General features: G+C 44.0%; 1 protein-coding gene across 2 annotated transcripts in view; it reads left to right on the forward strand.

Annotated features, from left to right (window-relative positions):
• Window positions 1–24,158, forward strand: part of DOCK4 (dedicator of cytokinesis 4) — a 1,300,588-nt gene that overhangs the window by 656,149 nt on the left and 620,281 nt on the right. For both annotated transcript variants that reach the window (XM_069228963.1, XM_069228964.1), the window contains exons 18-22: window positions 5,656–5,753; window positions 5,844–5,927; window positions 6,092–6,192; window positions 16,653–16,734; window positions 18,352–18,522. In XM_069228963.1, the coding sequence (XP_069085064.1) occupies window positions 5,656–5,753; window positions 5,844–5,927; window positions 6,092–6,192; window positions 16,653–16,734; window positions 18,352–18,522 (536 nt within the window). The remainder of the gene's footprint in view (window positions 1–5,655; window positions 5,754–5,843; window positions 5,928–6,091; window positions 6,193–16,652; window positions 16,735–18,351; window positions 18,523–24,158) is intronic.

The following is a 24,158-nucleotide window of genomic DNA, read 5'->3' on the forward strand; positions in this document are numbered from 1 at the left end:
ATCTCTAAAAGTAGTAGTATCTAGGATATATTATTAATGTTAATAATAAAAATACATATCTGTTGCGTCTAATTTGACATGCCAGTAATATCTGATAGAGACATCTGGTTTCAGATTCCTTACCTTAGAATTTCCCCCCAGGCTTCAGTCTGGATCCGGATATTTTTTTCCAGCAGGACCCCTGCGTGCCGTTAGGTGGCATTGATATGCTCCATGTTTGTCATCAGCGTTGTCCTCGCTGGATATAAGAGTATGCTGATGTTGGTTCTTTTCTATCTGTGCCAGCCAGCACTGATCTACCCCTCAGCCATTTTTTGATTGGTCTTTTTTTGACTTTTGTCGAAGGCTTTTTTTTTTAGTGTTTCTACTCCTGGTACATTGAGGGATGTCTTTTTGTAAGAAAGGGCTGAAGCCCTGCGGATCCTGCCATCGGGCGTTATCCGTGACAGATTCGTACCTCATGTGCCTTTGGTGTCTGGAGCACGACCATGATCCGAAGTCATGCTCAGGGTGCCGGGCCGTAAATCTGAACGCTTTGAGTGAGCGATCCCTAAACTGATGATGGCTCGTTGCTCTGCCCTGTGTAAGTCCTGATCTTGGTCGATAGGAAGGCATTGGGATTGGTTGAGGAGCCCCCTCCATCAAATTTGTCACACTCCAGGTCCTCGGACGTTCAGTTAAGTCGAGGCATAAGAAGTCGTCGAAGAAGGCGAAAAGTTCTTCCACTTCACTTCGTTCGTCGGCTGATTAGATAAGGAAGCGGGAGCATTGTTGATTGAGCCCTTCATGTGCAGAGCCTGTGTCTGGGCATACTTCGTGCTTCCCAGAGCTTCCAGGACCTGAAGAGACCCCTGCCCAACCTATAGCTTTATGATGCCATGCGCCTCATTTTTGGGCATTCTGACTCCTCTGGAGTCAGAAGGGACCTTTACGGGTTCCGTGCCACCGGTTTCAGCCTCTGTTCTGAGGGACACCCAGTTAGCCATTCATGGATCTAAATTGGCTTCAGTTGTGCCACTCCGACCTACCCTGGTGTGGGTTCTGACATTGACGCTCCTGGCGCCGTCTGTGCCCCCCCATTCTCATGGCTGACTCTGACACGGAGCCGGATGGGGGTCGTATAGATGCCAAGTCTGGTACCAGCAGGAGCCTTACCCCTATGTCAGATCCTAAGCCTTATTACCATGGGCTAGGATACAGTGAGCAAGGGGTGGGTCAAGGGATCCTTTAGAATACCAGCTCCAAAACCCCATGGACTGGCGTACGGACCTGGGTAAAGCCAGTGGACTGGATACCTCCCCAGATACTGCCATGCTCTCTCATCCTTCCGTGGTTATAGAGGAGGGAGCTTCATATTAATTGGTTGTGTGAAGAGCAGTCAAACCTATCACAGGGGCTTCTGTGAACAGGACAATTGCCTGCCACCATTTTCCTGCACCAGGTGATCCAGGTTTCCTTATGCAACACCCTACACCTGAAAGCTTGGTTGTCCAGTTCTCCACTTTCCAGCACGCATTACCTTCCACACCCCCGGACAGGGAATCCAAGAGACTGGATACATTTGGGAAAAAGATGTTTTCTTCTACCAGCCTGGCATTGCAGTCCATGAACACAGCATACCTTTTGGGCCGTTATGCTCACACTCTGTGGGATACGGTTGCTGAGGTACTGCCACAGATCCCAGAGGAGGCCAGGCTATCCCAAGCAGTTACTAATCCCAAGCAGTTGCTAATATGAAAGATGCAAAAAAAGCTCATGATCTGATGTGGACTGGACACAACAGACTAACTGGGCAGAGTGGTTCTTTCAGCGGTGGCCTTGAGGCACCACGCTTGACATGCCCCTTAATGGCACCTGTTTCTGCAGAGAGAAAGCAGACTCTGTGCTCTAGCGCTTCAAGGATTCTCGTGCTATGGCCAGGTCCTTGGGCCTCTCTCTGTTTCCTCTCCCCCTTCAGTCTGCTTTTCACCCCTTTTGTGGCTCTGGAAGGGGCACGCGCAGCCACATCTGATCCCCTCTAACCACCGTGCTGTGCATGCTGCCCAGTCTCTGTGTGGCTAGGATGTGGGATCCACAGTCCTCTTGGATCAGGGAACCAGCAGTCTGGCCAGTCCACTCCCATACCCCCCCTGCAATTGCCTCCAAACATTCCTAGTCTGACGATTCACCACCATCACCTGCTCCTTCACGTCAGACAAGTGGGCTTTGAAGATAGTCCAAAGGGGCTGTTCCTGCCCCTTGAAAACTACCACACCCCACTATCCGTGCCACCATCCTATGATCGGATAACACAGGATCTCTTGGCACTTTTTCAAGAGGAAGTTACGGCTATCTTGGCCAAGGGAGCCATAGCGAGGGTGCCTATACCAGAAGTAGGTTGTGGTTGTTATTCATGCTACATTCTGGTGCCCAAAAAGGACAAGGGCCTTCTCCCCTTCCTAAACCTTCAGTCCCTCAGTCATCTCTTTCTCAAGAAGCAGAAGTTCAAAGTGCTCACTCTGGCTTAGGTTCCATCTGCCCTGGAGCCAGGAGACTGGATGGTAGCATTGGACTTGCAGGATGTGTATTTCCATAGCCCCTCCTGCCTGCCCACAGACATTACTTGTGGTTCACAGAAAGCCACAAGCACTTTCAAGTCACTGTGCTTCCTTTTGGTCTTACCAGCATCCTTCGGGTGTTCACCAAGGTGATTCCAGTGGTCGCAGCTGATCTGCGCAGATCAGGGGTTTCAGTATTACCCTGTCTCAATGACTGGATGTTAAAGGCTGGTTCCCACCTCCAGACTACGGCAGACCTCCTGCATTCACTGTGGTTCACTATAAATGTACACACCTGACTCCCTCTTAGACGCTCCCTTTCATCAGAGCTGTTCTGGTCACAGTGCAGTTTCGGGCTTATTCTCCCTAGCGGCGAGTCCAGGATATTTAGGCTATGGTTTTGATGTTTCAGCCTTAATCCTGGATTTTAGTGAGAATGACTGTGAGGCTGGTGGACCTCATGGCCTCCTGCATCCTGCTGGTGACACAGGCCAAGAGGGGGCTCTGTGGGACCTGAAGTTTCAGTGGGCGCAGTATCAGGGAATTCTCTGTGACATGGTCCAGATCTTGGAGGAAGTTGCATGAGATCTGCAGCGATGGCTAACGAACCACGATTGGGTCAGAGGTAGATACTTCTCCCTTCCCCAACCAGATCTTACTGTAGTGACAGATGCATCACTCTTGGGCTGGGGCCGTCAAATGGGAGAGGAGAAGATCAGAGGCATCTAGTCTCCTGCGGAGTTCAGACACCACATTAACCTATTGGAGCTTTGTGCGATCAGACTGGCATTGAAAGCATGTTTTCTCTCTCTCTAGGGAAAGGTAGTGCAGGTGTTTATGGAAAGCACCACCACCATGTGGCACTGCAATAAGCAGGACTGAGTATGGCTGTGGACCCTTTATCAAGAGGCTCTGGGCCTCTGGATGTGGCTGGAACAACAGGGCATTTCTTTGGTGGTTCAACATCTGGCGGGCTCTCTAATCACCAGAACGGACAAACTCAGCTGACAATGTTTACGAATGGCATCTCCACCCGGAGGTGATGCAAGTTCTCTTTCAGCAGTGGGGAGAGCCTTGGTTAGATCTGTTCACCTCCACAGAGAATGCACAATGTCAGCAGTATTGCGTGTTGGCGTTTCCAAGGTGGCAATCGCTTGGCAATGCTTTTCTTATCGAGTGGAACTCAGGCCTCCTGTACGTCTTTCTGCCCATACTACTTCTGCCCAGAGTTCTTAAGAAGATCAAGAATGTCCAGGCCCAAGTAATCTTTGTGGCTCTGGACTGGGCTCGAAGAGTATGGTATCCCGAGCTTTTGTGCATGGCCATCAATCAGACTGCCCCTTCGGGAGGAGCAGCAGCAGGGGAGTTTCTCCACCTGAACCTATCCAGTCTCCGCCTTCTTGCATGAAGATTGAGTGGCAGTAGTTGACAGATTTTGACCTTCCGCCTGAAGTCTGTAATCTAATCTTGACAACCAAACGTCCCTGCACCAACACAGTATACGCCTGTTGTTGGAAGAAATTTGTGGCATGGACAACCAACAAGTCTGTTGACCCCCTTCCCTCTCACCCAAAACCCCCCTGCCCGTCTTTCTGAGGTTTTGTTGTTAATCCTGTCTCTGGCCCAGCAGGGCTCTGCGATGGGCACTCCCAAAGGTTTTTTGGCCGCCTTTTCTGCTTTTTTTGTGGTTGCCTCATCAACCTTCCTGGTTTTAATCTCCAATTGTAAATAGGTTCCTTAAAGGTGTTACTCATGCGTTTCATCCATCCCCATTCATTATGCCCCAATGGGATTTGAATTTGGGTTTGACCTTTCTGATGTGTGCTCCTTTTAAGCCACTCCACAATTGTCCTCTCAGGATGTTTACTTTCAAAACAGCCTTCCTTGTGGCCACTACATCTGCCCACAGGGTGAGTGAGCTGCAGGCATTGTCATCCAAGCCACCCTACCTTTCCATCTATCCTGACAACGTGGTGCTTCACACTAGTGGTTACGCCATTCCAAGTAGTCCATTTCCTTGTCTACTTTTTATGCAACACCCACCCTTCTATAAAAGAGAAGAGACTCCACCCCTTGGACCCAAAAAGAGCGTTGGCGTCCTACCTTGATTGTACCAAAGAGTTCCAGGTGGATGAGCAACTCTTTGTTGGTTATGCGGATGTGGAGAAAGGTTGGGCAGTGCAGAATAGAACAATCACCAGATAGGTCATACTCTACATTAAAAATATGCTACACACTGGCTAAGAAGCATTCCCCTGTGGGCTTGTGTGCTCATTCTACCACAGCTAAAGCTGCAACCACTGTGTTAGCACACGGAGTTCCAGCCCTTGACATCTGTCAGTCTGCAACGTAAGCATCTCTGCATACGCTTATCAAACTGTACTGCCTGGATAGTCGGGTCCGTAGGGACAAGCACTTTGCCTACTCCGTCCTGCAGGACTTTCTAGTGTGATCTTAGTTCACAGACCCACCTCTGGGGATGGTATTGCTTGGGTATCTATTCTAAGGTAAGGAATTGGAAACTATATGTCTCTGTCAGATGGACAAGATAGTTACCTATGGTAACACCTTATCTGGTGGAGACAATGTCTAGTTGCAGATTCCTTACCAATCCAACCATCCTTTCTGCTCTTCGAACTAACAGGGACTCCATTTTCAGGGCCCAAGTTTTGACACACCAGTGGTCAGTGTTCTTCATGGTTCTGAACTTCTGGCATAGAAAGTCTTGAAAATAAACTGATGTCATTGCACTGCTGTGGCACCTATATAGGACCCGCGACATCATATCCGGCGTGGACGATACCCATGACGGATGGGAAGCCGATCAACCCCACCTAACAGCATGCAGGGGTACTGCTTGAGAAAAATCTCCAGATTCACACTGACGCCTGGGAGAAAACTTTAGGTAAGGAATCTGCAAGTAGGCGTTACTGAAGGTAAGTAACTTGTCCATTTACAGAGAGTATAATAATTAGTAAATGTGACTTTAGGTGCCCTTTTTTAAAATCTTGGTGTAATCGTTTATCCTGTTACATCCTAGATCTCATGAACCTAGTGATGTTAGCACTTTTTAATCTACTCTTTGCCATTTACAATGAACCATTGCACACTTTTATAGGGGACATGCTGGATCTACTTAAGTGGCGAGCCCATCCAGAAAAAATTACAGTTTGTCTGTCAAAATTAAAAGAAATAGATGGTTCAGAAATAGTAAAGGTAAGCAAACCATTTTCTTGTTTGCCTTATAATTTGTATTGCAAAAGCAATTGTAGTTAACTAATAAATGTCTCTATTTGCTTCTGATAGTTCCTACAAGATACCTTAGACACATTATTTGGGATTTTGGATGAAAGTTCTCAAAAGTATGCCTCAAAAGTGTTTGATTGCTTGGTAAGTTGAAGTTAAAATTAACTTCTAACAAATACCAGTTATTCATAAAGTGAAAACTAATTAGAGATGTCAAAAGTATTTATATTGACTCCTGGAAATTTTAACATGCATACTTACAAATTTTTGTAAAATCATGCTTAATACAACTTCTGTGTTTTTTTCAGGTGCATATAATTAACTTATTGCAGGATAGCAAGTTCCAACATTTTAAACCAGTTATGGACACTTATATTGAGAGTCATTTTGCTGGAGCACTTGCGTACAGGTAAGACACGTTACTTTTTAATTTATTTCAAAATATTTGTCCTTCATTGCTGGTTCTCTGTGTAAGGAACGCTTTTCTCAATGGTAAGCAAGACTTTTAAATTAACTTACATTTACTGGAAATCCGTGGTAAGTACTTGTCTACCTTTATCAAATTTATTTAAAATGTTTCACTTTTCCCCTTCCTCAGTCCACACATGTTCATCAGTTCACGTGCTCAAACAATATAGGAAGCTTGCATGTTTACTAAATGGGGAGTGCATCATGGCATTTGTTGCTAAAGTGGGCACAGCCTTTTAAAGCAGGCATTTGCACCCCTGATCGAAAGACAATCTGTAAGCTAGAATAGCATTAAAAGGAAATGAACTACACTACAATTGACCCATATTTCTAACATCAAACCATTCATGGTAGGAAAATTGATATTTGGAAAAGTGATGAAAAATGAGCAAGCTTCTTTCAGATTCAGTGGATGTTAATGAGTTATTTTGTGGTTGCTGGTACTTGGTCTTCAGAGATATGAATACAGGAAATTGCCATTTGTAGAAACCGAAAATGGGAAAATGTATTCCTAATTCACGTGTATGTTTTTTGTTCTGGAACCCTCTCTTCCATAGTGTAACCTATTATTTAGTTTTTGATCACTGTTGTTACTCTACTGCAGTAGTCTAACACCACCACATTTTTGTCAGATAGAGCTTCTTCACTAGGTATGTTGGGGTATTCATTCAGAAGCCTTGTAAGTCTTGCAGCTGGTTTTGAAGATGATATGGGCATGGAGGGGGAGACAGTGCAGATCCTTCAGACCCTTGATAAGTGACCAAGTGTGTAGGATATATTTTTGGGGAGAAGGAGATCGTATGAAAGTCATCCTATCTCACTCATCCTAACAGCCAGAAACCTTTCCTTCCCAGAGTAGACTGCCCCCACTATCATGTTATGTAACCTATTTGTTGTCTTTTGCACACTCAACTGTCAATTCCCTCTCTCTCTCCATTGGTAACAGCCATGTCTTTCATACGTTTCTTAAACAACAATATACCCCAAATGATTATAACCTTCAACAATCCTCACACTACTCAAAGACCCCTGCCACGACGGGTACCCCTTCACTCCAGTCTCCTTTATCCTCCATTTTACCAAAATGAAAAGGTAGTTTTTGAGCACTACTCTTACTGTCTCTCAACAAACAATTGCAGTAATCCTCTCTTATCTGGATTTTAGAGTAGACACTCTGCTGAGAAGGCTTGTGTGCACACCATCCACTTCCTTCAGCAAGAGGAGCACTGATTTTTCATCCATATGCTAGTTTTCCCTTCCACTGCATTTGACCTGGTGAACACCAGATTCTTCTTAGCACCTCAGCAAGCTTGTGAACCACCTGCAACCTTTATCCTTATTGGCTTTTGATTACTTACTGCCATGTGCTAAAAAAAGGGGCCTACCCTGTCACCCATGGACCTGTGTAAGTAAATTAAAAAAAATCAAAATGGTCCCGGCGGGGAAGTGTAAGCCTCAACTTCCACAGCAGTAGTCAAAATAAAACCTCCCTAAGGTGGTCTTATGTAAATTAACTTTTTAAAGTATTTTTTTCTTTTCTACCACATGCAAAACAAATTCCTTCCTATCTGGTTTATCCTCTGCCAACTCAACCTCGCATCATATCAAAAATAAAAACATTAAACAAAAATAACATGATATATATATATATATATATATATATATATGTGCTCCTGAGGTAAGTGATGGTGTAGTGAACGTGAATAAGTGAATTTATAGTGCACCAGTGTTATTTACAGATATATACATAGCCATGTGACTTTCAAGGTATACTTAATTCATAAGTGATACACATATCTTGTGCACACCCAATTTTCAACCCCAAAAATTAAAACAGTCCACATTTGATATTGTAGACATTTCAACTCCAGAAGTAACTAAATTACCAACAGGTCATCATCAGGACCAATAGTATATGTAGGAGACAGATGAAATTATTTCTGTGTCTTGCAACCACCCTAGGCCTTATGTCACCAAAGACTTCAAAATACCCTCAAATGCTGGGCTGATAAATCAGGCCCAAATAGACATAACTTCCATATCACAGTACACCCATGTTGGACATTTAAACTGGGAAGTTTCAAATAATGAAGGCTCAATCAATCCCAGGACCGGGCCAGATCCACTTTCTGGTCTCTAACACAGATTTGCCAACTCTGGGGCAAAGCCTGACCCCATCGCTACTCCTTTGACTTAGAAATAAAAGCAACTGTCAAACAAGAAGTAATTCTTTGTTAGGGCAATCTCCATTTATGATACCAAGAACCAAGCAGAGACTTGTACGGGTTGTGTTCCTGAGTCTACCACCTCAGTGATAACTTGTACAGCTTCCCCTCGTGGAATGTTGGTGTATAGTGATTGTATATCCATAGTGACCAAGAGATCAGTAGACTCATCGAATGACATCCCTTCAAATGAATTGATGAAATGCATGCTGTCTCTAATATATGCAGTAGTCATAGGCAGAAATGGCTTCAGGAAAAAATCTAAGTATTGGCATAACAGTTCCAAGATAGAGCCACAGCCAGAGACAATAGGTCTACCTGGTGGATTATTCAATCTCTTATGTATCTTAGGTAAAGTATACATCACAGGTACTCTGGGGTGTTCTCTGTTGAGAAACAGATACCCATTGGTACTTGTAAATCCTAAATAAAGAAAGCAAGCAGGGTCCATTTTCACATTGAAAGGGAAAAATATTTTTCAGTAAGCCTTTATAACATCCCCACAGTCCAAGACAACCACTGTGCATATGGTGGTTAAACATGAGTGCCCTTGAAATTCATGAACATGGTTTCTAGGTTGTGCAAAGTCCACCTAGATTAAACACTGATGCGCTGTTGACCCAGATGCCATGTCTGTGAGATTTTATATCCACCATATCTCATGCACAAGGTACCTTCAGATCTCTGGGTCAACTAGTTTCTATTCACTGGATTACTTTTTTGAGCAGGTGCATGATCTCTATTATCTCTATCACAGCCATGTTAAATGTGTACCAACTCCAGTTTTAAAGGTCGTCGACTATTGCATCTCACTTCATCTCACAAATTAGCTTGATGTTTGCACTGGACTCACTCGCCATCTGACTGCTGAAACCATATAGCGCTGTCACACATTTATGAACTGCATAGCTGTTTATCTGTTATTTTTAAGGCCTTATATTCCGATGCTTAGAGAGTATCTTACCGAATTAATAAAACTGTGTGTTTGTTTTCAAAATTGTGTGCTTTAAATTCTTACAGGTTCAGTGCTAGTAACGTCACGTGTTTTTTCATATCCACCTTATGCTTATGCCGCATGCATTTGTATTTACCTTTTTATGGTCTGTTATTGAATATGTTGATAACAGAAAGTCTGCTGTGAAACCAGCAGACTTCCTTATGTGCCTCCGGTGAAATATGTACATGACTTAAGGTTTTAAAAAAACAGACAGAAGGCATAAATTCCCATGTTCTGTATTCACTTTGCCAATGTGCAGACATACTTCCTCAAATGCAAATGCCATCTAATGTGAATTGGCTGACCCACCCCTTATCAGATGGACTTGCTTTTGTAAAAAACAAACAAGGGAATGGTGGCAATAATTCATTGAAATGTAAGAATGTGAAAATGAACATGATGGCTGGCAACCCCCAAAGCCATGCTAAGGTATGTCCACTTATGCTCACTCCATACTTTCGAGTAAATTTCCACTGTCCACATTTTCTGCAGGAAATGCCACCTGCATAGACAAACATTGTCAGATTTTCTATAAGAGTGTTTGTCCTTAAAATGAGCTAATGATGGATTAATTCCTGTTAGTTGGAAACCTCTGCCAATGTGCCAGAAAAGTAAATAAATGGCTGATTGTACTTGGCAGTCCTGGATGAGGAGGTAACTCTACCAGCACAACAGATGGAAAGTCCAATTACAAGATATAATTCAGTCTGTTGGTGCCTTTCAGTCATTTAATGTTGCTAGCAGATACTTATTGTCATAACTCTTGGTAATGCTCATTTAGTATTATAGAATTCACAAGTTTGAATATCTCTTGGATGGTTGTCATTCTAGTGCTAGGATATGCACAAAGCTACTTTGTGTCTCATTGTTATCCCACCACATTTTAATACACAGGAATCTCTGTGTTCACGTCAACCTTGGTAAACACTCTAACCAGTGCTCAACCACGGGCAGACATGAATCCTTAACACTCATTATTTTATCCAGAATTGTCTTTATTTTCTGAGTACCTTCACTATCTTGAATTTGCTATATGGAAGCATTTTGATTGCTCATCTTTTGTACAGTTTTTCACCCTAGTGTAGGCGACTTATTGTGTTGTGTGGTCAAGTTAATTTAGAATTAGTTCTTGGCTATGGACACAGTTTAGTTCACAAAGAATCCTGTCTGGCCCAAGCAGTCTTCCATCTGAACGTCATTGGTCAGCTGGACACTCTTCTTCCCCCTCCTTTGGTCTTGTGCGCATGTTGCATATCTCTCTTTACTGTAAAGTATCACACCCTTGTCAAGGTGGGCACGTGTCTTATCACAGCAAAACACAGCAGCTAACAGCATGGTGTATCTGGTAGAGGGCACTGGCCTGAATATAGCTGCTTTGAGGTAAGACTAATGATACTTAAAGGGATTTCTCTCATGGGTTTGTGATTGGAAAAATCTTGCACTTCACTTGACTTCACTGTATGTTTTGTAGTGGGCAAGAGTACAGTATTTCATTCTGTGCAATAGTGGGTTCTGTCCACTTACCCCCAGCTTTAAATATATTTGAGGTCATGACCCATGTGCCTTCTTTCTGATGACTGGGCTTTCTATGCAATGGATGGTTGTGAGTGTTTTATTTTTGTTTTAATCCTGCTTACGTGTGATACAGTTCTGCCACTCAGCACAATCCTGAAAACACCTGTAGTCAAGCAATTGAAGGTCTGTGTTGATTCGATCTTCTGACACAGGTTGTATAATAGTGATGCATTTATATATGTTCAGCCTCAGATAGGACCTATACACTAAACATTGTTGAGATCATCCAGTCTGGCACCTCCTTCCTCGGAGGGTTAGGATGCAGTCATTGTGCTTATTTAAGGTACGTGCATATCCTGATTAAAGCATCATTGCCGTGAAAACATGAGTGGCTATATCTGATAGAGGCTTCTAGTTGCAGATTCCTTACCTCAGAATTTCCCCCAGGTGTCAAACTGGATCCAGAGCTTTTTCTCCAAGCAATATCCTTGCGTGCTACTAGGTGGTGCCGGTCGTCTCTGCCAGCGTCGATGGCGCCATAGTAGCTGTGATGATGTCAGGAGTAGTACATAGATGCCGCCTCAGCGCAGTGACGTCAGTTCCTTTCTTTCCGCGCCACGCGCTAATCAGGAGAGATGTCCCTGAACACCGGATTCACACCTTGCGAGGACTGTCACCGCATGATGTCCTCGGCCTTTCGCTGTCTACTGTTCAGGTCAGGTTTAATCTCCTGACGGAGGTGCTTCAACCAGGGGCTCCACCTCTGAGCCTTTTCTTCCATTCATTGAAGCCCTCACCGATGTCCTTTTGGGTACTTGGTACAGACCCAACACAGGGGGACCTATGAATAGGATAAACGCACGCCTCCATCGGCCTGCCCTGAATGACCCTAAATTCCTGTCCCAGCACCCCACGCCTGAGAGCCTTGTTATCCAGGCATCCTCATCCTCTGGCGCATTCCCTTCCTCACCTCTGTATAGGGAATCAAAAAGACTGGACCAATTTGGGAAGACGATGTTTTCTTCCTCCAGTCTAGTGCTGCGGTCAGTGAACACTGCATGTCTTTTGGACTGTTATACTCTCTGTGGAATATGGTCGCGCAAGTCTTGCTGATACCGGAGGAGGCCTGTGCTATCGTCTCCCAAGCTGTTACCCATGGGAAAGACGCGACAAAGTTCACTATCTGATGTGGGCTGGACACAACTGACTCTCTGGGTAGATCGGTTGTGACAATGGTGGCCTTGAGGTGCCACACCTGGTTGAGAACATCTGGTTTCTCAGGGTATGTCCAACAGACCCTTATGGACACGCCCTGCGATGGCACCCGTCTCTTTGGAGACAAGGCGGCCTCAGCGCTTGAGAGGTTGAAGGATTCCCGGGCTACGGCTCGGTCTCTCGACCTTTCGACTGCCCGTCATCCCCAACAGTCTACCTTTCGCGGCATGGAAGGGGCTCCCTGTTGTGTCCCATTCCCAGCCACCGTACCACACATGTGGTTTCGCCCATGCATAGCCGGGGACATGGAATCCCGTGTGGCCATGGGGCAGGGAACCAGAAGTCTGCCCAGTCTGCCCCTACTCCTACCCCTGCCCCTGCTGCTGCCTCCAAACCCTCCTAGTCCACCCTCCCCCCCTCTGAACCAGTTGGGGGCAGGATTCACCATCACCTGCCCCACTGGAAGTCCATCACTACGGAGAGGTGGGTTTTGCAGATCGTTCAGAGGCGCTACTCCCTCCCCTTCGAGACTGCCCCAGCAGCCATGTCTCCATCATGCAGCCATATTCTGGAGGATCATTTGACACTTCTTCGCCAGGAAATTGTCTCTCTCTGGGCCATGAAGCCATACAGAGGGTCACTGTGCCAGAGGTAGGTTGTGGTTGTTATTCCCGCTACTTTCTGGTGCCCAAAAAAGACATGGGCTTACATCCTTTCCTAGACCTTCGGGCCCTCAATCTCTTCCTCAAGAAGGAGAAATTCAGAATGCTCACCCTGGCTCAGGTCCTGTCTGCCTTGGACCCAGGAGACTGGATGGTAGCGTTTGACTTGTAGGATGCTTATTTTCATATCCCTGTCTTCCCTGCCTACAGACGTTACCTACGATTCGTGGTAGGTCACGAGCACTTTCAATTTACCGTGCTCCCTTTCGGTCTGACCAGCGCCCCTTCTGTGTTCATGAAAGTGATGGCAGTGGTTGCTGCTTATCTGCGCAGGTTGGGGGTTTGCCTTCGCCTACCTCGACGACTGGCTGTTGAAGGCAGACTCACCCCAGAAAGTTGTTTCCCATCTTCAGACTGCACGAACCTCCTGCACACGCTGGGGTTCCCTATAAACATGCTGAAGTCACACTTGACTCCCTCTGAGACGCTCCCTTTTATCGGAGCTGTTCTGGACACAGTGCAATTTCAGGCCTATCCTCCCAAAAAGCTAGACCAGGATATTCAGGTTATGATTCCGATCTTTCAACTTTTAACTTGGGTTTTGGTGAGAATGACTCTCCTGGCCTCCTGCATCTTGCTAGTGGCACATGCCAGATGGCATATGTGGGCTCTGCAGTGGGACTGGAAGTTCAGTGGGCGCAGCATCAGGGAAATCTCTCCGACATGGTGCAAATCTTGGAGGGGACTGCAAAAGACCTGTAGTGGTGGCTTTCGAATTGGCGTTCGGTCATCAGCAGATCCCTCTCCCTTCCCCAACCAGATCTATCCATAGTGAAGGGCGCATCACTTCTGGGATGGGGCGGCCACATGGGAGAGGTGGAGATTAGAGGCCGCTGGTCTCCGGCGGAGTCTGGACTATATATCAATCTTTTGGAGCTCCGGGCGATCAGGCTTGCTTTGACAGCATTTCTTCCCTCTTTCAAAGGGAAAGTGGTGCAAGTGTTCATGGACAACACTACCACCATGTGGTACTGCAACAAACAGGGTGGAGTAGGGTCCTGGACTCTTTGTCAGGAGGCGCTGCGCCTCTGGACATGGCTGGCACATCAGGACATAACCCAGGTGGTTCAACATCTGGTGGGCTCTCTTAACAAAAGAGCAGACAAACTCAGTTGTCGATGCATAGCCGATCATGAATGGCGTCTCCATCCGGAGGTGGCACAAGGCCTCTTGCAGTGGAGAGAGCCTTGGTTAGATCTGTTTGCCTCCACAGAGAACGTGCAATGTCAGCTGTTTCGCGCATTTTAGTTTCCAAAGTGGCACTCACTTGGTGGAATTCCGGCCTCCTTTACGCCTTCCCGTCTATACACTTCTGTCCAGAGTTCTCAAGAAGATCAAGAATGATCAGGCCCAAGTAATCTTAGTGGCTCTGGACTGGGCACGGAGAGTGTGGTATCCAGAGATGCTGAGCATGGCCTCGATCCTCCACTCAGACTTCCTCTTTGGGAGGATCTTCTGTCGCTGCAACAGGAGACGGTTCTCCACCCGAACCTGTCCAGTCTCCGCCTTCCTGCATGGAGATTGAGCGGTGGCAGTTGACGGCTTTTGACCTTCCATCCGAAGTCTGTGATGTAATCTTGGCAGTCAGGCATCCCTCCACCAAAACGGTATACGCCTGCAGTTGGCATAAATTTGTGGCATAGTGTACCAACAACTCTGTTGATCCCTCTCTGCTCCTCTTTCTGAGGTTCTTATGTTCATTCTTTCTTTGGCCCAGCAGCGCTCTGCTTCGGGCACCCTGAAAGACTATTTATCGGCTATCTGAGCCTTCACTGTTTAAGTCCCCTATTGTTAGGAGATACCTTAAGAGCCTCACTCATTTATTTCCTCCCACTCCGTTTATCATGCCTCAGTGGGAGCTGCATCTTGTCTTTACTTAATGTGTGCTCCCTTTGAGCCGTTGCCTAATTGTCCCTTATGGCTCCTTACTTTCTAAACTGTTTTTCTTGTTGTCATCACTTCTGCTCACAGAGTGAGTGAGCTTCAGGTTCTATCTTCTAAGCTCCCATTTTCTGTCTGCGCACCCTGACAAAGTGGTGTTACACACTAGGGCCTCATTCCTTCCCAAAGTTGCTACACCTTTTCATGAAGGCCAGTCCATCTCTTTGCCTACTTTTTACGCACCCCCACATCCTTCTCATGAGGAGGAGAGACCTCACCACCTGGATCCAAAAAGAGCGTTGAAGTTCTATCTCAAACGTACTAAAGATTTCTGGTTGGACGATCAACTCTTTGGAAATGTGGGTGCAAAGAAAGGGAAGGCGGTGGAAAAAAGTACCATCTCACGATGGGTACTTCTTTGCATCAAAAGGAGCTATGCTTTGGAAAAGAAGCAACCCCCTCTGGGCTTGCGCGCTTATTCCACCAGAGCAACTGCTGCTTCCACTCCGTTAGCATGCGGAGTTCCTGTCCTGGATATCTGCCAGGCAGCTACGTGGGCATCCCTGCAAACATTCACTAAACATTACTTCCTGGACAGTCAGGTCCGTAGGGATGGCTACTTTGGTTGTTCAGTCCTGCAGGACTTTCTACTATGATCTTGGTTCGCAGCCTACCTCCGAGGATGGCATTGCTTGGGTATCTATTCTAAGGTAAGGAATCTGCAACTATAATTTCCTGTCAGATGTAACGACATATCTGGTAGAGACATATTCTAGTTTCAGATTTCTTACCGACCCACCCATCCCCCTGCTTGCGAAATGATTTCTAGGGACAGGACTTCCTCATTCAGGGCCTTGGCTCTGGCGCACCAATTTCACTGTTCTTTGCAGCTCTCCACTTTGACGTAGAAAGTCATGAAAAGAAACTGACATCACTGCGCTGAGACGGCGTCTTGTGTACTACGCCAGACATCATCCCGGTGACTACGATGCCAACCACGCAGGCAGAGTCGACCTACGCCATCTAATGACGCACAAGGGTATTGCTGGAATAAAAATCTTTGGATTTGGTCTGATGCATGGGGTAAATTCGAAGGAAAGGAATCTGCAACTACAATATGTCTCTACTAGATATATCGTTACCAAAGAAAATAAATTTTACATTAGAGACGGGTGCTAGCAGAGGTATCGCAAGAGTGTATTGAGAGAAAGGCTTATAATGAACCCATGAAAATGAATATATTTTAACACTCATCCATATGAACCTTTTTTAATCTGACATTCTGTCTTTACTATGAGAAGATGCGATTTGTTTTACATTGAAACGAGTGCCTGACAGAAACGTTCGTAAAACAGGGTGGCTTGTAGTAAATTGTCTCCAAGAACACCACCTTTTTAGATACTGTGGCTCCTTTGTTTCGGATCATTCAACTAAGTTACACAAGTAGCGTTCTTTCAGCTAACAGCAATATTTATTTAATTACAAGACGTCAGGCTGTTGCCTTGTGTTTTCCAAACAAAATAACAAAGCTTCGAATAGCCTAACATAAAACCACTAAAATGCCAAGGGTCAGTTTTGTGCTTCATAGAGAGTACTGATCTTAAACGCTGCAACCAAATAGGATATACTACCAAAAAACAGAACATAACAGACTCTTAATGTAGTGAAGTTTTGAAAATGCAACTGTTGGAAAGACCTGCCACACTTGAGGTTATGCAGGACTGAATACATCTGTCCCAATTCCAAAGTAGAACATACAATCTTATCAATATTGTTCCTTGTTTGCCTTTTGATATATTTACACAAAACTTCATTTCTCTCTCTCTTTGTTCTTTTAACACATCAGGGACCTCATCAAAGTGTTGAAATGGTATGTGGATCGAATAATAGAAGCAGAGCGGCAAGAACATATCCAGGAGGTGCTAAAGGTAACAGAAGACTATAAAAGTAGCCCTGTCTCTGAGAGCATTTCTGTACAAATGTTCATACTGTCAAGGAAGTTCTCCTCAAATTTAGTTGTCATCTGTATTCTCTTTTTTAAGAGTACAAAAAAGTGTGCACGTAATCCGTCTGCACTTTCTGCTCTCTTTTTTTGTGTTAGATTCATAAATGAATAAACAACTACACTAGAAAATGTTTAGCTCAATTTTTGTTAATAGATTTTCTTTGGACCACTTTGGCATGACACATTTTCAAAAGATTTGTTTAAATATTTAAACACAAAATTACGTTAAGGTCAAACTGGTTTAAAAACTTACTGTTTTGCATTTTTTAATGGATCTCCTGGGTAATACGTCTTTCTGTGGGATAGATACGCAAATACATTTCAAACTGTGGGGGTCATTCTGAACCTGGCGGTCATGGACCGCCATGGCGGAGGGCGGCGGAAGCACCGCCAACAGGCTGGCGGTGCTTCCGTGGCATTCTGACCGCGGCGGTACAGCCGCGGTCAGAAACGGGAAACCGGCGGTGTCCCGCCGGTTTCCCGCTGCCCTGGGGAATCCTCCACGGCGGCGCTGCTAGCCGCGCCGCCATGGGGATTCCGACCCCCTTACCGCCATCCTGTTCCTGTGTTCGCCGCCAGGGACCGGATGGCGGTAACGGGTGTCCTGGGGCCCCTGGGGGCCCCTGCAGTGCCAATGCCTTTAGAAGTATGCCATCCAGTTGTCCTCTCAATTTAGATCATTTATTGTTTTTTGCTGTCTGACACCACCAGATAAATCATGGTGGTGGAGGACAATAAAAATAGAACAAATACCCAACACCAAGAGAGAAAACTGCCATGTTGTGGGGTCCATTACTTTTACATTTTTCAAAAAAATGGAACATGTAAAACTTTCTAAAGTTTGGTGTAAGCATCTGTCACCAATGACGGGCACACACCAAACTTTTCACATAAGTTCTCCACCACACCAACTGGCTTTACTCCACCTACCAAATTCAAAATCTGGCCCATACTTTCTTTGCAATCCTATGCAAAAATATAGCTTATACAATGTTTTTTTTCCTGGAGTACCTTAATACAGAGTAGATAACACATTTGTAATAAAGAGATGCTTAGTCCGAACTTTTGCAGAACTTAGCTTTGCAGTAGTTACTCTTTTGTTAACATTGCACATTGTATAAAGTATATTTGGCAGGCTATACCAGTAGCTTATCCTCAGTGGTTTTCTCTTGTCACAGCTCCTTTAATCAAAGACGTGCCTTTGAATCATCATTACTGATAACGCTGTTAAAGATGCTTCTTTTTGTGTCGGCAGCAGAAACAGAGAAAGGTCACACATTCAATTTCTCTGTTTAATATACTGCAGCTCTATTGTAACTCTTGACAATGTTTTGCAACTCTATATTCAGTAAAACTGCAGAATGACAAAGTTGTGATGTGAAATTCGCCAAGTTTGTCTTCTGTATAGGTCACAAAGCAGTAAATGTTTGAAATAACAATGCAGATTTTAAGAGGACGATTGAAGTCTTAACTTTTTGTATAGTTTCTTCAAAATGTGATTATATTAACTCTGAGCAAACCTTTGTGCTTCGTTTTTTAGGCTCAAGAATATATTTTTAAGTATATAGTACAGTCCCGGAAGTTATATTCAATTGCTACTGGTGGACAGAATGAGGATGAATTTCGTTGTTGTGTCCAGGAGCTCTTAATGTCTGTTCGATTCTTCCTCTCACAAGAGAGTAAAGGTGCTGGTGCTTTATCACAGTCACAAGTAAGTTTGACAAGTACATTTGTTAAGGTATCTGTGTGCATTTATTTATTTCCTTAACAATGTAGTTTGCGGTTTTAAATGTTAACAAATATTTAAGGCAGTTAAAGTCCCAGCGTATAGTACGTGCCACAATTGGTTCTTTTTTCCCAGGATTTCAATTGATCAACGTTTTCTAGAGTGCATGGCTACTCCAAGAGTGTCCCTTGAGGTGTAATCATTGAGACTAGATTTTTGGGATAACACATCAACAGAACACTACTTTTTGTTGGCATATTCTCGGAGGTCTTCCCACCTCAGGTTCAGAAACCACAAACATGCTGGTGTGACACCTTCACTATTCTCACCAATAGAGACCCCTAAAACTTTGGACTTGGCGCAGAGTGTAGTAGTCAGAAGCATTCAATCACAAATCAATAACATTATACCATAAACAATGCATAGGCATTACCCAATGATACATAGTCATTTGACTTCTGTGGGCGGCACACTTTACAACACAGTCGTCTCCGGTAACTGCACAGCATTTAACAGATTATGAGTTCTTTCACCATTTTAAATGGGTGATCCTGATGAGGTCATGAAACCTCGCTGGTGCCATAACTGCCCGAAGTCATGCAAAAACCAATTCCATATTAACTGTCTGTGAATATTTTCACTTTGAGCTGTTCTAATATGCAGCAAGCTCTTGTAAGGCAATCAATTTGGCTACTTGGGCAGAAATGACTCCTTGAAGCCATGACGCTTTCACTACTCTTGAGAGGGTGCAAATTGCAGAACCAGCTCTGAGTGCCTTCACTGTCTCTTAAACAGAAGCCATCAACAAATACAACTTGATCATTCTCCTCTAGAGGAGTATCGTGAATATCAGGTCTGTTTTTTTTTTTTGCATAGTGACATCGAGGCAGTCATGTTCCACTTCATTAACATCATTTGAATCATTAACATTGACAGGCAATAGTGTAGCAAGGTTCAATATGGCACATCTTTTGACCACAATATTAGCGGATCCAAGAATCAGTAACTCATAACGAGTAAGGTGGGCACTGGTCAAATATTGGTTCTTGGTCCTTGTCAGGAGAACCTCAACTAAGTGTAGGACATAAACGGATAAAGGGTGTCCCATCACAAGGCCTTCGCATTGACCTATACTCACGCGAGCAGCAGCCACGGCTTTTAAACAGCCGGGCAAAGCAGCAGCTACAGGATCCAATGTGGTGGAAAAATATGCCACAGGTCTGTTTGTTCCTCCATGTAATTGCATCAAAACAGAAAGAGCACAACCATCATGTTAATGGCAAAACAATGAAAAGCCTTTTGTGTAATTAGGCATTCCCAAAGCTGGAGCTTTGCACAAACTCTCTCCCAGCTCAGTTAAAGCTATCATGCATTCTTCATTGAAGGGTATTGGGTCTGTAACTTCTGCAACGCCTTGGAGATTACTGAAAAATGTGAGATCCAGTGGTGACAGTAGCTCACTATTCCCAAAAACATTCTGACATCTCTCTGCGAAACTCGAAGATTCATTTGCACAATTGCTGCAACTCTCTTTCAGGACACTTTCTTTGCACCCTTCTCAATTGGGTGACCCAAATACTTCACTTCCTTCTGGTAGGGTAAACCTTGTGTCTGTTTTCGACCAAATAATTAAATTACGCTGTGGTATCTTGTTAGCAAGCATCACGTGTATTTGGTGGAACCATCAGGTCATCAATGTTCTGCATTAAAGCAGATTCTAGTGGCATGTTCAAAAACTCTAAATTCTTTTTCAGGAACTGATTTACAATAGACGGTGATTCTGGAAACCCCTGTGGAGTGTGACACCATTAATACATATGGTTGCCAAATCGGAATTAAAAAAGGAATTGACTATCCTCATGTAAAGACAATGAGAAAAATTCCTGTGACAAAACAATAACTGAAAATCATTCTGCTTCACATGGAGCCTGAAACAAAATCACTGCTGGATTTGGCACCACGGGACAGCGGGATACCCCAATTTTGTTCACCTTTCTCAAATCCTGCACTACGCAATATTTCCCAATTGATTTTCACAGTCCCATAATTGGAGAATTACATAGGCTGCCCATTACTTCTTTCAAAACTCACTGCTCAACAAAATCTGCCATTACTGGGGTAATACCTTCAATTACTTCTGGGGTCATGTTATACTGTGCCGTTTTGGGTAAAACTGCATTTGGCTTTACATTCACCTTGACTGTTTCAACACTTCGAATAAGTCCAATATCATTTCCAGAGAGATCCCAAACTCTGTGTTACTGTGTCTTGTAATTCATCAAGAAGGTCTTTAATTGTGATAGCAGGAAATAATGTAATGAGAGGATACATCTCACCAGTTAGACTGGAGGTCTCATCATTATCGCTATTGGTCTGAATTGCTATCCCTTGATGTGTACAAGTGATGGAAAATGTCTATTTGCATAGTAAGTCTCTCAATAGCAGACTCACAGGACTTGAATCACAAACTATGAATCAGTGACAATCCTCAAAGGTTCCTATTTTAACTGGAATGGGCTCTGTAATGCGGTTTACCAAATGCTGGTTTGCTACTCCTACAACCTGAACTGTCCTTCCGGAAAGGGGCACATTAGGGACTTCTGCAGACCTGACAGTGGAACAAGTTGCTTCATTGTCAACCAGTAATGAAACATCATGACCCAGGACACTCACATTCACATAAGGACCACGCTGATCTACTTCCAGTGAAGCAGCCAACATGCATTCATCCTCTTCTGAACTCTCACTCATATTTTCTTCATTCATTTCATCGTCACTGAAATCAGTCAATGGGTATTGTGTGATTAACTGGTGTACATTTGCATTTGTTTTTTGGTTCGCGTTCTGCTGGGGGACCATTACCTGTTTATGTAACATCGGAACCTGTTGAACCTGCATTTGCTGTGAGGCATGAATTGGGAAAATTGTACTTGTTGCTTGGGAACATGCATTCGGAATGTTCCAGTAGGAGAATTCATACTTTCATTTTGAGGCCTTTAAACTCTTTGTTTTTAAAATTAACTGTTGCCATCTGTGCAACACCACCACCCTGCACCACAATATTTACATTACTATAGGAACACTCCCTTTTCCAATGTCAGATGTTGCGGCATGATAAGGAAGCATTTCCATCATGTTTTGAACATCAGCCATATTAACTTTTGGACCTATTCAAACTCCACTACCTCCACCTCTGTACCATATTACCCTGCTGTTGTATTCCTGCATTCCTCCTGCGCTCATCATTTTATGTGAACCCTGCATACCTGCTGCTTATGCAGACTGGATTTGCATCACCATTGCTTTTTCCCTTAATCTCTTCTGCTTCAACTCAATTTTGTCACTACAGTAATTTGCGTAATGCAGTACTTCATCAATCAGCTTCCTTGCCAGCAAATCAAATGATTCTGAAGCATGTTGCTAATTTCAGGCTTCAATCCTTGAACAAATCTAAACACTTAATGAATAATGTCTCAATAATCTCTCTGCCACTGTGTTGCTTCAATATTGCCACAATCTGTCATAATAATCATAAATGGACTTCTTTGTCTTGTGAAATGTCCTGTCAATCCCTTACCAATCAATATCTGTAGGGGAAACTACAGATATTCAATCACTTTGTAATCATTTTTTATCACCTCCTCAGACGGCATACCTGTTACTGCATCCCTTGGCAGCTCACGCTTTGGCCAATCAACACTCCGTTTACACTCAACCCACAAATTTGCTGGAACCACAATCTCAAATAGTGTTTAAATCTTCCCACAAACAGTTTGCAAGCTTGACAAACCTCTCTTTTTGCTGGTACCATTCCACTGGATTCTCCCTCAACTTTGGGTGATCATTTGTAAATGACTGTGTTTCACTTCTCCTCCAAGGAAGATTAACAATGTTCCCTCCTGGAATTTCTCTCATTGGCATAATTTTTATGACTCCCCTAGCCTGCTGTACATCATCTGAAGATGCAGTCAGCTTCTTCTTCTGATCTTATTTATTTGCCTGTCTATAGTTATCTAATGCCTCCCCATGTTTGCATGTTCTGAATTAACTCCTTAATGTGAATTTTCATTCCAGGTGATCTTATGCTCGCAATGTCTCTAGAATCCAATTCTAATCTATAACTTCTTTTCATTTGTTTGGATTTATTCGTCTGCTATTTCTCAGCCAAATCAGTTAATTTCTCCTAAACCTGTCCTGTCAAAGAGTAACGTCCTTGCACATGAAGCCCAATTTGTTTCCATTGTAAGGCTCTAATCTGTCTAAGTCAAGGGTTCCCTTCATCATTTCATGTAATTCCAGTTTTAATCTAGCCATGTTCAACGTCTTTTCTCCCTCTGGCGTATTTCCTGAAACTGATGTTCCACTCAAATTGTCTAACCATTCGATCAATTGTTGGGCTGTCAATCCTTGTAAACAAATGTTATTTCTATTATCTCAGGGGCGCAAGCTGTGGAATATTGCATGGGGCTCTCATAACCTGCTTCCAGTTTGACTGATTCTGGGCAGCATTCCGTGGTGTTGATTCTGGGAAATACATAGGCATTGTCTGACTATGATTCACAAATTCTGTGCTTTGTGTGCATTGGGTGTGGACTCATATTGAGTCATTCCTGCATTCTGAATTGGCTGTGGCATAACTGGAACTGTGACATTCTGAATTGTATTAACCTTTGAACTGTCCGACAAACCACTGATACCTGTGCAACATTAGCAGAAGGCACATTTGGAGTTGGTTGAAACTGGCTTTGTTGAACTGTAGCTGTGGCCATATTCGAGAGTACAATGGGGCTTACTGATGCAACTGCATTATGTGCTGGAGGACGATTCTGCAACAACTGATATAAACTCATCCTCTGAATCACTTTCGGGATCTGCTACCTTTTTATTTTCACCTAACGTCTGCTCCGCATCTTCTTCAGATTTTGTTTTGGCCCTAGGTTTAACACTTCCATCACCTTCCTGTGTAAATGTTGGGAATACTCCACTGCATGTAATATATCTGCTTCCCACATTCTCTGCTCTTCATCCCATCTAGCTTCCGCTAATCTTTTCTGTTTTCCTCTCTCCTTTCAAATTTCTCAGCTTCTTTCTGTTCTGCAATTAATTCACAAATAGCAAGTGCTTCAAATTGTGCAGGTCTAGGAAGGGGTTTGGACTTGTACAAAACCCTCCTCAAATTCTCTAAAATTCCTAAATTAAAAGATACATGACAGGGAAAAGCTAACGTACCCTCCTTCTCAGTTATTTTGCACCATTGAATCACCCAAAGACATGCTGAAACTCCGCTCTCCTCCATTACTTCGAATGATGAAGTAGGTTCACCTTCTCTAACTGGAGTAAAACCATTTGCTCGCAATGCACACCTTAAAGCTTTGAAATTTATTATTTTTACACAAACCTAATTCTCATACACAAAAATCTACAAAACCAAAATGTAAATTTCAATCCCACACTCCTTTTCACAAGCTGCTCTCAACCTATAGCAGCTCAGTCTTGCCCACCAATCTGTGCGCGTCTCTTTTCACCAACCGACCTAGTCCCGCGCGGACCAAATGACGTCACGCTTACTTCACTCAGCAGCTACGACTCACTTCAGAGTCATCTCATACACCCCTCAGGCA

The sequence above is a fragment of the Pleurodeles waltl genome, chromosome 4_1 (genome assembly GCF_031143425.1).
Source record: "Pleurodeles waltl isolate 20211129_DDA chromosome 4_1, aPleWal1.hap1.20221129, whole genome shotgun sequence".
In the NCBI taxonomy this organism is placed as follows: domain Eukaryota; kingdom Metazoa; phylum Chordata; class Amphibia; order Caudata; family Salamandridae; genus Pleurodeles; species Pleurodeles waltl.